The sequence below is a fragment of the Mastigoproctus giganteus genome, chromosome 13 (genome assembly GCF_048544385.1).
Source record: "Mastigoproctus giganteus isolate SK-2022 chromosome 13, ASM4854438v1, whole genome shotgun sequence".
Classification (NCBI taxonomy): Eukaryota; Metazoa; Arthropoda; class Arachnida; order Uropygi; family Thelyphonidae; genus Mastigoproctus; species Mastigoproctus giganteus.
Genome location: NC_143587.1, coordinates 52,412,049 through 52,428,815, shown reverse-complemented (window position 1 = coordinate 52,428,815; position 16,767 = coordinate 52,412,049). Strand labels below are relative to the sequence as shown.

Sequence of the window (16,767 nt, the reverse complement as noted above, 5' to 3'; positions counted from 1 at the left end):
AGTCACCAAGGGTCTGTAGCGCATGGGTGCCAACTGTGCAGCAGGCATGGGTGATGGTTAAGAGGATTGAACGCTGAATGGTTTCTAGGGTCTTCCTGCTGTTGCAGTTGTGGCCTTCATGAACCAGATGATTGAACCATAGGTAGTACCTGAGATAAATATAGTCTTGCGAAACTGACAGAGCGCGCCGTTTCAGTCCCCAATCACGTTGTGAGACTCTGACAACCACAGCAGCATAACTTCTGATTTTTTTCCAGATATTTAAGATGTTTTTATATTTGTGATGAAATGACAAATTTTGGATCAAGGATGATTTCAAGATATTTTAGCTGCGTTGTTAGTTTAACTGTTGTACCTTCAATTTTTCTTTATGGTGGCCGTCGGACATTTAGAGTACCTTTCAGCAGGATAGAGTTTGTTTTTGTTGAGGAGATCCTGAGATGGTCCAATCTTGCCCAGTCCTGAAGAAGTCGGAGAGAGTGGTTTTCCATGTTCTCAAGCTGTACTTTAGTGTTGGCAGCGAGTATGAGATTATCCTCAAAAGCTTGCGAACCAACCTCACCCAAATCAATGTGGAAAAAATAATCCATGACATATTCCACAAGAGCAGTCTCAGGACAGAACCCAGGGAACAGCCCCTGTAAATCTTCTTTATGAGTTTCTGGAATGGTGTGTTGATAGATATCTGTTGGAGAGCAATTGCTTCCATAGTGTCGAAATGGCACTCCGTGACACATTAAGCCAATGTGCACCTCTACCTGCGACTGGCTGGCTTCAAATCGTCCAACGGCCCCGCCATCTCAAAGAATCATCGAAATGACAATGATTTGCCACCCTGAGTACAGGAGATGCAGCTATCCCACTAAGATATCCCAAAAAAACGGTAATGAAATCATATGGTCGCAACTCCTGTTTTTATAAGCATGAATAACTCGCACAAAAAAAAAACAAAAAAACACTGTTATATTACCGTCACCCGAAAAGTTAATTCATATACCCATGTATATTGTGTGTGTGTTTTCTGGTCGATTTGCCTGTTCTGTTGGACAAAAAAAACCTGTTTGTAGGGGTAAAACCTTGCTATCTATGTCTGAGACCCACTAACTCAGCCACGGGGTGAAAATGGATCAAAGGTTCCCCGAGTCATCGACGAAATTCGAGCCTGGGTTTTTTCCACCCGGTGTGGGGAGGACGGTGACGATACCACTCTGATGCCCGCGCAGACAGTAATTTGCACAATGAGCGTCTCTGTAAGGTCATAGATCGATCTCTATTGGATATTCGGAATTTGCATTCCAGGATGCCTATCATTATTATTATTATTATTAGCCATATGGTGCAAGGAAGCCTGAGGCTTATGCTATACCAGCCAAAAAAAAAAAAAATTCCCGCATTACCCTGAGAGAGAGAAAAAGAGAGAGAGAGAGAGAGAGAGAGTCAGTCAGAAGTAGAAGGGAATCACCAAGAAAACAAGAAGAGAAGAATGATGATATCCAGCTCAGGATCCTGGGTTTGCCAAGCCCATACTCACCAGATGTGAGACTCGCCATCACCGACACTGTTTACAATAAATTCATTAAAAACATTTTGTTCTGTTAATTTTATCGAGCATTGAAAGTGTCTTAATGCCAGAAAATTTTTGTAATTTGAATTTTTTTTATTTCCACATCGTGCACTGTACATGCTTATACAACTTAAAAATTATTGTGGGTGCTCTGTTACCCCAAAGATTCTATTTTTTTCTTTTTTTTTCTCTTAGGCAAGTTCTATTTTTCCATCAAACACTTAAATTGGTAGCGATCTAACACATCACTGGTCGTTGATTTATGTGGTATATTATCATCATAATAGTCCTTCATTTTTAATTTCTATCTAGATGATTCGGTTTAATATTTAAAGACGAAACTATTTTCACATCTGCAGGGCCGGATCAAGGTATTTTTGAGTCACGGGCAGAAAGATGTTTCGCCGCCATTTACTAAGGATATATTTCCTTCTTGTTTTTCTGTTTGAATCCCCTTAAAGAATGGCACCCAGGCAAGAACCCTGATAGCCCATACCTTAATCCGGCACTGCTCATCTGTTAAAAAATGACAACTTGGATCGTTACAAAAACAATTTTCAGTAAACCAGCAATTCATGCATTGCCTTTGGTTTTCTGTGTTATCATTAAAATGTAGAAAAAATCCTTATTTGTGCAAAGTTAAATCGAGGGATTTATATAAATGAAAATTTAAATAACAAGCCATTTCAAATAACATATATATATATACATATACACACGCACACTGAATGATCACTGAATTATGACCACTCCTATGAAAACTGAATGCGATCCATTGACCACGTGAGGTAAGAGAGTGTGTAGTTAGTCGATCTACACTGTGCTGCCACTTTATAGGTACACTCCTGCCGTTGACACAAATGGTTTGTCCCACAACGTTGCGAGTCACATGACCACAGTTGTGGATATAAATGCAGCAAAACAACTTTCTAGTATCAGTTAAGCGTACAAACCGTAGCAAGAATGGGAAAAGGAGTGATCTAACGGACTTCGAACGTGGCATGGTAGTAGATGCAAGATGTGCTGGACAAAGCATCTGTGAAATGGCAGTTCTCCTGAACGTTTCACGCACCACAGTTTCAAGGGTGTATCGAGAATGGTGCAACAAACAGAAATCATCCTCTCAACAGTACTCCTGTGGATGAAAATCGCTTATTGATGAAAGAGGTCAGAGAAGGATGGCTAGAATTGTGCGAGCAAACAGACGGGCCACAATGTCGCGCATCACGTCAGAATACAACCTTGGTGCGCAGAACAAAATATGCCAACGGACCACTAGTCGCACTTTGTGGCGAATGGACTACAACAGCCGACGGCCACATCGCGTATCTTTGTTATCAATGAAGAACAAGAGAGCACGCTTCCTGTGGGCACAGCAACACCAGCACTGAACTATTGAGGATTGGAAAACAGTTGCTTTGTTTGACGAGTCGAAGTCCCTGGTGCATCATGTTGATGGAAGGCTCAGAATTTGGCGAAAACAACATGAATCCATGGACCTGTCATGTCTGACGACTACTGTGCAAGGTGGTGGAGGCAGTGTTATGGTGCGGGGAATGTTTTCTTGGCACACGTTGGGTCCATTGATATCCATAGATTCACGTCTGAATGCCACATCGTTGCTGACCAAGTGCATCCGTTCATATTGACAGTTTATTCTCAGTCAGATGGTTACTTCCAGCAGGATAATGCGCCGGTGCACAATGCCCGAATGACTATGGAATGATTCCAGGAACATGACAATGACTTTTCTTTGCTGCAGTGCCCTGTTCAGTCTACGGACCTCAATCCTATTGAACATCTTTGGGATGAGCTGGAAAGGGCTGTTTTCTGAAGTCCTACACCTCTGTCGTATCTCAAGGAAATGTGTGACACACTCATGTCTGCATGGTACTCTATTCCTGCACAACGTTTTCAGCATCTTGTTCAATCCATGCCTAGACGAATTCAGGCTGTTTTGAACGCTAAAGGAGGCTCAACACGCTACTAAGTAGATGTACCTATTAAAGTGGCAGCACAGTGTATGTAGCATAGATAAGGTGTCAGGGGTACAATAGGTAGTAAAATTCCGAGCGTAATGGGTAAAAGGAAGGATTTATCGGACTTTGATAAAGGACAGATTATGGGAGCTCGACGAGTTGGTGCCTCGATTTCCCAAACGGCTGAACTGATAGGATGTTCGAGAGCCGCCGTTGTTAAAGTGTACCAGGACTAGCGTCAAAATAGTGAAACAACAACCCAACGGCAAACTGCAAAGGTCAGCGAAAGGTTGATGTTAGAGGTGAGCGCCGGGTCCAACGACTCCTACAGGCGAACAGGCGCAACACTGTTGAAGAGTTGACTACCCAATACAATATCTGGCATGACCAATAGACCCCTACGGCATCCTCTCCTAACCAAGGTTCATCGGCGTAAAAGATTCGCCCGGTGCAAAGGGCATGCAAGTTGGAAGTTAGAAGACTGGAAGAAGGTGTGGTGATCGGATGAATCACGTTATTTACTCCACACCATGGATGATTGTGTACGGGTTTGGCGTCAACAACATGAGACTCTTCATCCATCATGCATGGTATCAAAAGTGCGGACTGGTGGAGGTGGTTATATGGTGTGGAGCATGTTTCACTGGAAGGAACTTGGACCCATGGTGCATGTGGAACAACGTATCACTGGTCTCCGCTATCGTCAACTGCTTGCTGACTGTGTACACCCCCTTTATGTTACACTTTTCCCGAATGGCGATGGTGTCTTCCAAGATGACAAGTGCCATCGGACACTTGTTGTGCAGGTATGGTTTGAGGTATACCGTTCTGACTTCCAGTATATCGATTGGCCTCTGAACTCCACCGATCTAAATCCCATAGAGCACTTGTGGGAGACTATGGAAAGGCATATCTGTCATCTGGATACACCGATCACCTGCATACCTGCTTTGCTAACCGCATTACACACAGCTTGGTTGGCCATTTCTCCCGACATCTTGTCGAATCAACGCCACGTCGGATAGCTGCTGTACTGAGGGCAAAAGGAGTACCTACGAAGTATTAGGTAGGTGGTTATAATTCAGTGATCACTCTCTCTCTCTCTCTCTCTCTCTATATATATATATATATATATATATATATATATATATATTGAGGTAAAAAATTAAAATCAAATAGAATAAAGTGGATAACATACCGTCGTATAATTCATAATTTCAATGTCTACAGCAGATGACATTACAGAGATGAAAAAGGAACAGAAAAATTGAAGTTAGGATGAAAAAATGAGGTAAGGTTAAATAGAGAGTATGAATGAACCAGTAAGGAACTTATCGTTACTGTGTAGGGCACTAAATGGTTAAGATTAAGACTTTGAAATTATGAGTTGTACGATGTTGTGTTATCCACTTTATTTTTATTTTTTACCTCATTTTATGTTGTTTTATTTCTTCCCACTTTATATTCATCCATTTTTGCTATTTATCTCATTAATTTCTGTTGTATATCGTAGATTCGATCGTAACAGCCTTCTCCTATACACTTTTAACATATTACTATATATATCGGCAACTAAGGCCATGTTGTTCTGTATATATTTTCTGTAATTGAATGAAATTTACTTTACGCTTCTTTGCTTCATTCATGATGTTTTTTATAAGTGGGATCTTGATTTGATTTTATTATAGTTTTTATTTTTTAACGTTTAACATTAAAGGTGTCACTTGCTTTGAGGAAATTAAGAGAAAAAAATAAGAGCGTAAAAAACTACGAAAATTTTTCAGGTGATTGAAATTTTGGATAACTGAGATCCACTGCAATGAAGTCCTAGAGCACATTGGCCCGTAGTTCTGCTGTTATAACCTATAGTTAAAGTAGTTTAAAACCTACAGTATAAAATAGTTATTTTATTTTATTTTTTAGAATACTTGTTTAATCATTTTTCGTACCTTATCCCACATTTTCATCTGATAACGTCTGTAAATAAATAATTAAAAAAGTAGAGTAAACACAATAATTTTTTTGAAAGACGCCAAGAATTGCTGTACATAACCTTATCTTCCTTCCTACAGTATAATCCCTATATTAAAAAAAAAGAAAAGAAAAAAGAAAATGAAAATTAAAAGTTAGGGAGAAATAGTCAGAATAAGCGCTATCTACAAATTTTTACAAGCAAAACATCCATTTCGTTAAATTTTCCCCAATTGCATGCATTTGTAACAAGAAATGAAAAATACAATTTTTTTTGAAATGTATTATTAGTACAGTAATCTTACTTCTGTAGTTATTTGTAATTTCGTATTTTTTTATAATTTAATTTATTTAGATGAATGTTTCTTTAATTTTTTTAAGCACAAAATTTTGAACTCGTATATTCTTAGGAAATATAATATTACTAGTTAGCAAATGCATTAAATCTATATGTATATATAAGGCTATGACTAGAATTAAATTTAATTGGTAGTTTTTATAGTTTGAACTATCATACTGCTAATTCTTTAATAGTTAATACTTCAAAAATATTTCATTGTTTCCCGCCATTTTCATGTCACCTCTAGGGATTTTGGGATGAATATCTTGTAACATTATGTGAAAATGGCGGACAAAGAAGAGAACGAGCCTACTATCGCCTTGGACTTGGTTGTAACCAAGTATAAAATGGCTGCAGAAATGGTTAATAGTATGTACTTGTATTTTGTTCATGGTTTGCTCTTTGAATAATATCATATTTCCTGTTGCTTCGTCAATAATGTATTAAATTTGTTTCATTTCATTGCTGAAGTGTACCATACGGTTGCCATGTGGTTAGGCTTAGTATTGAGTATTATTTGAAAAGAAATACAAATTGTGTATTTAAAATGCTGTTGGAATATCGCTGGTTTTTTACAACACATTAGATTTAGAATGTGATATGTATGCACAATAGTGGGGGTGACGCTATGGTTATAACTGAAGTACTTCGAATGATATGAAGGTATATCATTCGTTCGTCATGTAGTTGTGAAACACGTTTCGTTATTATTATTACTACTGTTATTATTTTTTACTTTCAATCGACTATAGATTTGATAGGCGCCTTCTTGTTTAGGTTTGTCACGGATTAGTTGTATGTGTTAGCTTTAGTTCTGGGATATGATTTCGTAAAGTAACATTTATAGATCACAGGAGAGGTTATTGACTTTGTGCCAGCTGGAAAATTTCACCTGTCTTATGCAGAGAAAGATGCATACCTTAATCAAGAATTTTTCATTGAAATGAAAATGTCTCTTCACTTTATTCGAACCACGCTGTGCCGTTAATTTTAATCTCTCCCAATTTCTATGGCGTAGACCATGTTGTCTTTAGTGATTATAAGTTAATGTATGAAATATAGATTTTTGGAGTCCTTGTTAATGTTTTGTACCATATCACATATTTTTATTGAGGTAACCCACATTTAGGATATAGCCACGGCAGTTGGTGGAAGGCCACAAATTTCATGGATTTTAAATGCTTACAGCAGTGAGCATTTCAAATGAGGTGGTTTTCACTAATAATATGGTTTAGACTAATCAGGGGTAACAATTCAAATTGAGGAAGGATGGTTGCAGAATAGATGTGACAAAATTGGCCTTTAGCCAGCAGGTGGTCGATTGCTGGAACAAACTTTCATTGGTTGTGGAAGTTGGTAGCCTAAATAAATTCAATAAAAAGCTAGACAAGCTGTTAGAGGGAATGAATAGGTGAAATTAAAGGTGTTCTTTTTTTTTTTTTTTTTTACGGCTTATGCTGTATAAGCATGTTTTCTTTCATCATTTGCCACTACTAATGCTAAGTTATGTTTGGTTACAAAATCGCAAGTATAAACTTCTTTAGTAACAAGTTTGAAAGCACCGTTTCAAAGCTGTTGGCCTATCATCGGTGGGTGGGCAGGTACCCTGATAATGCAACTGTGATGGCACCTGCCCACCCACCGATAGTAGGCCAACAGCTTTGAAACAGTGCCATCTGGGTGGTGGTATCCACTGAGAATAAGTCTTCTCTACTAGAGAAATGTTACTTATTCAAAGTAGTGCAATTCCTGGTATCTTGTTGTGAAGGCAGCTACAATATGAGATACAAAAATGTTTTGTTTTTTTTTATATATATATATATATATATATATATAGATAATATTTATATAGAGATAAGCTGAAATACATGTGTATGTTTGAAATTTTGTACACTTTTAAACAAAAAAATGAAAGATATTAATGTTTCTATTTTATGTCTAAACATTTTTTTGTAATTTTCTGCAGAATTTATTTATTTATTTAAAATTAAAGCTGCAACAATACAGCATGTTCTAAAATTAAATTGTTTTTATTAACACCTAAAAAATTATATATGGCAGTCCACTAAGGAAAGATGTAATATTGGCAGTGTTCAAGTAGTATTTGAAAACTCAAAACATTTTCCAGAAAAAAAAAAAAAAAAAAAAAAAAAAAAAAGGTGCCTGTCATGTGACCTGCTATCATTTTTTCTACACTTTAACCACAGGATTTCTTCTACACAATGACCACAGGGAATTACTAGCAATAGCAATTCATTTGTCTAAATTAGTTTTATAGAAAATTTATGATGCTGTTTAGGCCTAGCAGTATCCCATGCAGTCTTACACTAAACTGAACAGATTGATGTTACCTGTTGGATTTTGAGTGAATTAGTGAATTTTTTTAATCCTTATGATAAAGAAATACTTAATTTTAAAAACGTTCATTGTTCATCATGCTTGCAATAAGTTGCATCATTACTGCACTGGTGTTTCTTTCATGTAATGTTACTTATATGTAGGCTGACCATAATTCCTTGATGCCAAAACAGTACGGGGAAACGGTGAATGAGCTGATGCTTTGAACCGAATTCCAAGTTTTCTCAGCATCTTTGTTTTTGGCTACTTAGATGTTAGTTAATGTCACTCCTACCTCAATGAGCAACAGAAAACTAAACATTACAATGTTGACAAACTACTTTTGTTTTATCTCTATATCAATTGTCCAGTTTAATAAATTTGAATTCCTTTTGAAGGTCTTTGTTAAATGTGCAATTTCTCCTTTTTGACATTTTAAATTTTGAGGGTTAACTTTTAAAATTATAAAATAAAAACTTTCAAGTGTGTGTATGCAACAAGCACACAGAACAAATGCCGATTACAGACTACCGATCAACTACTGACGTGCAACATATTGTTGAACTGATGTTAAAGGCCTGTGACAAAAATTGTCGGTCTCTTTCAGTTGTGGCAGTAACTACTGGCAGATGGAATTCTCGGCATTCGATCGACGTGCCTCTACCTGTGGTTGCACAAATGACTACTACCTACGATGGCAGCCATCCTATGATATAATCATGATTATAGGTTATGTTGCACCAATATTTAAGAGTTTTTAAAAAAACGGAACACAAATGATATTTTTACTAAAATGACGGACAGCTGGGACGTATGGTCAGCCTACTTATATGATGAATTATTTCACTGTATAATAATGAGGAGAGGGTAAAAGCTGTTGTTGAAAAGTGTTATAGAAGCAGGAAAAGTATTTTTTATCAAGCATGGTCAAATTCAACTACAGTTATCCCTGCTGTAGTGCAGTTCAATAAGCACTTGTTCACTATAGTGCCCTGTATTTTTTGACACTTCATTTCTGCTCGTTGCTTTTAATGTCATGTCTCAGTTTTGTTCTAGTGCAGTTTTTTCATGTTATGTAAAATGTAATGGTATTGATGTACCATGATCAATTTTATTAAACATTGTTTTCTGATAGACTAGCCTTTTGGTTACCCTGCACAAGTCGTCCTCCATTGACTTCTCACATCAGTGAGCTGTTTCTGAACACAGGATCATTGTTAGCTGGATGTTATTTGGCTATAGGACCAGTTTTAATACATCTAAGATATTGGCATGTGAAAACCCCAGCAGGGTTGCAGTTTCTCAGATACTCGTAGAGCAACATCTGGCAGTGATAACCATGCCATGTTCATTCAGAGTCACCTAAATCTTTCATCTTACCCTTTCACCAATCTGCTCTGGTGATCTGACCATGGAGGCGGAACCGTCTTACAAGTCAAATTACTTAATCTTATGGTAGCCATTTGTCGTGTATTTTATACACCAAAAACAGTAAAATGTAAAAATATTAATTTCTGTTAGAGTACAAGTTAGTGCAATTGCATCATTTCTGTATGTAGCCAACTATTAAGTAGTTATAAATTGGCATCATTAAGTATATCCCATATTGTGAATACCTTTGTAACGAGTTGTTGCCATGATATTGCACTACCTTGAATAAGTAATGCTTCACCATAGGAGAAGACTATTGTTACTTATTCTCAGCGGACACCATCACTCATACATAGTTTTGGAGCTTTTTTGGCTTCGCTTCAGTGGGTGGGCAGGTACCCTGTTACAATGATGACAACCCAGTTGTGAAGTATAACTCTACAGTATGAGAGATGTCTGGTGGTGTGGAGTAATTTAGATTACAGTATAGTTTAGGGCTAAAGCCTCGGGTTACGTAGGAAGTTAACTAGCATACAAGTTAGTGCAATTGCATCATTTCTGTACGTCGCCAACTACTTAAGTAATTATATATTGGCATCATTAAGTATATCTCATATTGTGAATTGCTTTACAGTGAGTTGCCATGATATTGTACTACCTCGAATAAGTATTCACAATATGAGATATACTTAGTAATGCCAATTTAGAACTACTTAAATAGTTGGCTATGTACAGAAATGATGCAGTTGCACTAACTTATACACTAGTATTCCAGAATGGTATTTATTTTGATCTCTCTCATTAGTTTTTAATTGAAAATTATAACCTAAAAAAAATGGTACCATGTTTGTCAAAAAATGTCTGTTCCTATGGTTACTTTCCTGTGAGTTTTGGTTTCCTTGTGTTTTTTGCACCCACTTCTTTGCTATCCCGAGTACAGTAGTTGGGATTTTTTTTTATAACAAGACTTGTTTCTGATGATGTTATTTGATCTTTCTGATGATCTTATTAATGCGATATAAAGTGAAGGAAAAAACTTTTTAAAGTTTCCTATTTTAAATAATTTCGTGCTTACTCCCCCCCCCCCCCCAAAAAAAAAAAAAAACTGATTGTTGAATAAAAGTCACTCGGTGTTGCTTGTTGTTATCAATATTTGGTTGTCAATTAAAGCGTTAACTGTACTCTTAGTTAATCTCTGAAACTGGTAAACTGGGGAAAAAAAAAAAATGCAAAGAAAAGTAGCCAAGAATTCTTTGCTTATGTTAGTGTTGCAAGTAAGGGAATAAACTACATAGGCTCACTCTGTTTTAAAAGCTTAACTGATATTCTAGTACAGGTTTTTACAAATAATAAATATTTTTTGTCTACATTCACATGTGAAGAAGTTTTTAGGGATAGGGATACCAGAAATATACCTAATTCTTATTGGAAGTTAAATGATCTTATAGTAAAAAACTAAGAGGAAGCTGTAAGAGAAATTGTTGAAGCTAAAAGTAAATATAAAAATAATAACCTGGTGCTAGTGGAACCTATTAAAAGAAGTATCAGAAGAGGTATGCAAACCTCTAGCCATAATTATGAGTTTTCTGGATTCAGGGGATATTCCTACAGTTTAAGATGTTTAAATGTCTTTCCTATTTACAAAGGGGATTCAGAAGGTGAAGTGAATAATTATAGACCTATAAGTATGCCTTCTATAGGAAAAGTAATGGAATCAATGGTTGAAGATGTAATGTAGAATCATATTAGATAGCTGCCAACTCTGGGATAATAGAGAATCTGTATTTTTATATTTCGATTTGATCCTGTCTGTCTCACTGCAATAACATAGTTAATAACATATTTCTCTGTATTTTTATAATAACAGTTTTTCTCTTTCATTTTATTGCAAAAAATAATAAAACTGTGTTGAGGTTTAAGTAATTATTAAGTTAGCCGTTTAAAAAAAAAGCAAGTCTGTATTCTGCAGGTTTTCATGTACTAATATTGTTAGATTTATTTTCAACAAAAATAAATGTAAAGGATTGTAACTCCGAGCTTGCATTTCCAATAGTCTGGACATACAGGGTGAAACACCATATTCCCTGTCAGTAGATTAGTAGACGGTCTTCCTTACCAATCACAATTATAAAAGGCCACTGACAAGTGACTACAGAGACGGTATGTGACAGATGTGAAAACAAGTTGATGGATGACAAAGTGATCAGAAGTACGCTTCTGTTCACAGCAAATTTTAGTGTAGCTGTAATTGTGCAGTCAACATGGTTTATGCTGTCACAATCCATTGAAGTGTTACTACTTCAAATGTTTAATAGACTCATAAGAGAAGCTGTATTACTAAAGTGACCAGATATTTTATGTTAAAGTGGGACAGTTGAAACTAAAAAAAAAAGAAACAACCATTTATACAGTTGATTAATGCTGTTGCATACAATTATTAAAATAAAATTAAACAACACTAATAATTATCATGTTTTCAGTTGTACTTTTCACTGACGTGAATTTCCTTCAACAAATTTGTATTATTAGATATGTTATAAAATTCTTCACAGGAATTGGTTAAATTAATTTTCACTTTTTTTTTTTTTTTTTTTTTAAATGTAAACCCCAAACCCGAGAGGTATTAGAACCTATAGTACTTAGATTGGAGGTTGAGAAGATGAAAGAAGATATTTGTTGACATTGGACTTGAACTTCTGTAGACTGTAATTTTCAGGAAATACGTATGAAGTAAGGTTGTTCCAGAAAACGGCAGTTTAATGAATAAACGAGGTAGATGAAAAGTTGATTCTGTGAGTTTGAAATTGGACAGTAAATGGATATTGGCTGGTGGCTGCACATGTTTGGACTGTTTTGGAAGAGAGAGCGGGAATTATAGAAGCCAATTCAGAAGAACAGTGCCCGTGGAAGTATCTGTAGAAAAGGCATGCAGCAGAAACAGTACGTCGATGAGACAGTGAGTGAAGAGACTCTGTTAGAGATGAATCATTAATTAACCTAACTGCCCTCTTCTGAATGGAATCAAGAAGCCTGAGAGAGGTTTTGGGGGCACCACCCCAAGGGAACAATATTCCATGTTAGGGCAGATTTGCGATTTATACAGAGTGAGCAGATGTTTGGAAGAAAAGTAACGCAGAGAGCGAAAGAGAAAACCAAGTTTTTTAGATGCAGAAGAGGCAATATTTGTAATGTGCTTTTACCAAGAGAGATTAGAAGTCAGGGTAATCCCCAAAAGAGATATATCATTTTGCCTAGAAATCGGAGTGTCACCAAAGATAAGCATAGCAGCAGACGAATCCTTTTTGCGAGATATAAGAGAAGACTGAGTTTTAGAAGGGTTGAAATCAACTAAGTTGTCTTTGCCCCACTGGAGAAATACCTGAAGATCGGCATTTAAGGAATTGGTAGCAGATTTTCGATAAGTTGAAGCTGATTAAGCAGAGCAAGGTTACTCAAAATGGAAAGTGGAATGCAATGTGCTATCATCAGCAAAACTATGGCTAGGATTTCCAGTCAATGGAAAGAAGGTCATTAATATACAAGAGGAAAAGAGTGGGGGAAAGAACTGGACCTTGGGGGACACCGGCATTAGTGTAGAATTTAGAAGACAGAGCCATCTACTATCATCCTCAGTGAGCAATCAGAGAGAAAACTGGATAACCAATTACAAAAAACAGTTGGCAAACCATAAGATGGAAGCTTGTTTAGAAGACCTTTATGCCAAACATGATAGAAAGCCTTTGAGATGTCAAGAGCAGCTGCTTGTGTTTCACTGAACCTTTCCATTGCTCTCTAAAACAGTGATGCCTAATTATGAAGAAAATGCAATCATAACTCTGCATGATCGTTTTAAAAAAATGTTGAGTTATCCCTGGGCATTTTTCTTCATTTTCAAAATAAGATTATAAAGTTGCAAAAAGTTTTAATACTCTCAACGGTGCTAGCCATTGTGTTTTACTGTCTCCTAGTAATTTTTTATATTCAATATTTGTTGTTTCACAGAAATCTTCTAATGATTTCACATGTCTTGTATATACAAAGGGTACTAGGAAAGTTTTGCAATACAGCTTTGTTTATTTAATTTTTTTCAAAGTAATTTCCTCTACATTCTTTTTTCAAAGTAATTTCCTCTACATTGCAGAATCGAACAAATTGCTGGTGCATTTAGGCCCAAAGTATCCTCTATCTGTTGGTAGGTCACTCGCCTGTTTTCGTCAAGCATTTTCCTCACAGCAGTAACGTTTTCCTCCGTAACTGACGTTCGTGGCCTTCCCGGCCTCTCAGAATCCTCCAGAGTGAAATTTCCCCTTTGGAATTCTCTATACCACCTAAATATCGTTGTACGATGTGGACAATCATCATCTAGTGCAAGAGTCATTTCTTCTAAGCACTGGTCTATGGTTAAACCACGCACGAAATTATACCGCAAAACTGTCCTTATCTCATTTCGTGACCACGATGCCATCGCAAGCACTTTACACTCTCACTACTAATGAATAACTGAGCCCATCGACTTGGCGCGGCGGCTACTATGCACGTATGAACATGTCTCAACATGCAGCAACAAGCAGCTTCCTGTGATTCATTGTTGCGTCATATTGCAAAACTTTCCTAGTACCCTTTGTATGTAAAAATAGGAGTATATTTTAATGATAATTTGTTCATTATCTATTGGTAGCAAATCTGCAGCAGTTTGAATTTAGTTATGTATTGTAGGTGCTGCACAATCAACATCAGTGATTTTTTGATTTACATTTTCATTTAATTTTGAAAAAACATTATTAATCCCTGCCCTATTTTTCCCTCCATAATTAGAATTTGCATTATCCGTGCAATAAGCATTGACTTTTTCTTTTATATTGTTTGATTCTAAAACATTTAAATTTTGAAATATAATTTCGGAAGTTTCACCTGGGAGTGGTGCTAAATCAATGATTTCAATTTTTATACCATTATTTGGCAAAAAGTAACACAACTGTTGGAAATAACTAAGTCTTTGTGTGATTCAGTGCATCAAAATAAATCTATATAAATCTTAAGGTATTAAGTTCTTTTAATTTGACAAATGCATGCTGGAATAAGACCTTGCAAACATTTGTTTGCTACGTTTTTGTTCTAGCACAAGAAAATTTGGTTTCTGATAACTGTTGAATAATTTTTGATGTACAATCTATTGATCTGAAGCTGTGATTGTGATTAATTGTATGAAAAAACTCCTGATAGGGCTAACTGAAATTCTTTTTTGGCCAAATGTTTTTTTTACGTAAATAATCATACAATTTTAAACAAGAAGCTTCATTTTGTAGTGACTTTTTATGCTTTTCCGTTGGTAGATGTTTTGTTATGTCATTTCTTCCTCCATGTAAAATAGAAAAACTTCCATTACATTTATTACAAATTAAACTTCATTAAATATACTTCATTGAATTTACAAGTTCTTTTCTTATTCATTTCATTCAAAAATAAATAAAATAAAATGTATGAATTGTTTAAAAAAATGTCAACAAATAATTTCAATCTTTCTCTTTATAATACATGAAGGTATTAATATATAGCTATAGTCATATTTTGGGTAAAAATCTAATAATCGGATAAACAATGAATAAAACTTTGTTTTTGCATTTTGATTTGAAATTTCAGCTGGACTTGCCTTTAAAAAAATGTAGTGAAAAATTCTTTCACATTATTAAATATACAGTTCTTATTCTTTAATAATAATATCTATGTTCACTTTCCAATAATGATTAACCTGTGTGGATTATAATCAATGATCTAATTAATATTTTAATGTCATGCATGATATGCTTGGAGTGTAGAACTTGCATATGTGTTTGTACTATATGCTTCAGTGTGAGATCTATAGATGTTCGACTTAATTTGGTCACTATTCAGCAATTAGCTGGTTTGCGCATGCTCAAATGCAATCATCCCTACCACTACTACAATGCTTTACTGTTACCTCTCCATTCGTGGAATATTGTTAAATAAATTAACTAAATACCTTTATCGTATATTACAGTAAATGAAACTTTTATAATGCGGGACAAGAAGGTAAAAAGTGGGACTTTCCCACCTAAATCGGGATGTCTGTCTTTATGTATGATTGAATAGATATGGTAAATTATGGACTTCTTTGGTGATTTTGGTGACTTTCTATCATGAATTCCTAAGACCCAAGAATGTTTCCATATAGCAGTGGAAAGCCTGCTGGCTCCAAACAGAATTCATAGATAGCAAGTTATCAGCTAAGTTTTTGGATACATTGAGTTAAATATTTTTTGACTCAAATGCAATTGTATTTTGAGAACTGCTTCATCATCCAATAGTGCTATTTGGAGAACAAGTTTTTTTTTTTTTTTTTAACAAGATTGAAATGAGTTGATTGTGAGAGAAATTTATGACTTATCTTTGAAAATAAAGAAATTGATATTTTGTTGTATCAGTTCATTCATGTACAGTGGGCCTTGGTTGGGCAACTGACAAGTGCACAAGAAAGCTTGAAATGTATCAAATTATGTCAAGTTATAATTCACATTTTAACAGTTCCTGATATCAGTGCTAAGTGTGAGAAAATATTCAGTCAGTTAAAATAGTTTGGATCAATTTCTGATTTAAGTTTTAGAAATTCACTTGCTAGCCATGTCTAAACAGCAGTACCATTGTTATAAACAAAAGATGCTGCTGCAAAGTCTGCAGCAGCATCTTACTTGGGGCAATCATAATATTGAGATTATTATAGTGGAGAATGGCTGAAAAATGTTAAAGATAAGTACAGTCAGTCCTCGTATAGCACGATAGTTGTGTTCCTAGAAACCCTCGTGCAATATAAACAACAGGCCCTATGGGAAAAATAGGGTTAGATGCTGACCACCCAAGATTGAACACACATTTGTAACCAAAACATTACCAAACACAATAAATAATCGTAATAAAATACTTACATATCTCATTACATAATAAAATATTGCTATTGCTAATGCTTTTGCTTCTATTGTAAGCAAACTTGTTTTTTTGTTTGATTTTCTATCCAAACAGATGACAGCCGTTCCATCTCTTCCAATTCTTTGTGTCTTAATCTAATGGATTTTAATTACACTTTGAGTTGTTCCTTCTGTGAAAGTTGTTTTTATTTTCTCTGCATTCTTTGTAATTCTTGGCGTTGCCTCATTTAAGTTTGTAGCACGTGCAATATCACACGGTCTTTC

The 16,767-nt window shown here is 35.6% G+C and overlaps 1 protein-coding gene across 2 annotated transcripts in view; it reads left to right on the top strand.

Annotated features, from left to right (window-relative positions):
• Positions 1-6,108: 6,108 nt before the first annotated feature.
• LOC150076053 (proliferation-associated protein 2G4) overlaps positions 6,109-16,767 on the top strand; it is a 164,832-nt gene continuing 154,173 nt past the window's right edge. For both annotated transcript variants that reach the window (XM_090387926.1, XM_090387927.1), the window contains exon 1: positions 6,109-6,223. In XM_090387926.1, coding sequence (XP_090244052.1) covers positions 6,139-6,223 — 85 coding nt within the window. In that variant the 5' untranslated portion in view covers positions 6,109-6,138. The remainder of the gene's footprint in view (positions 6,224-16,767) is intronic.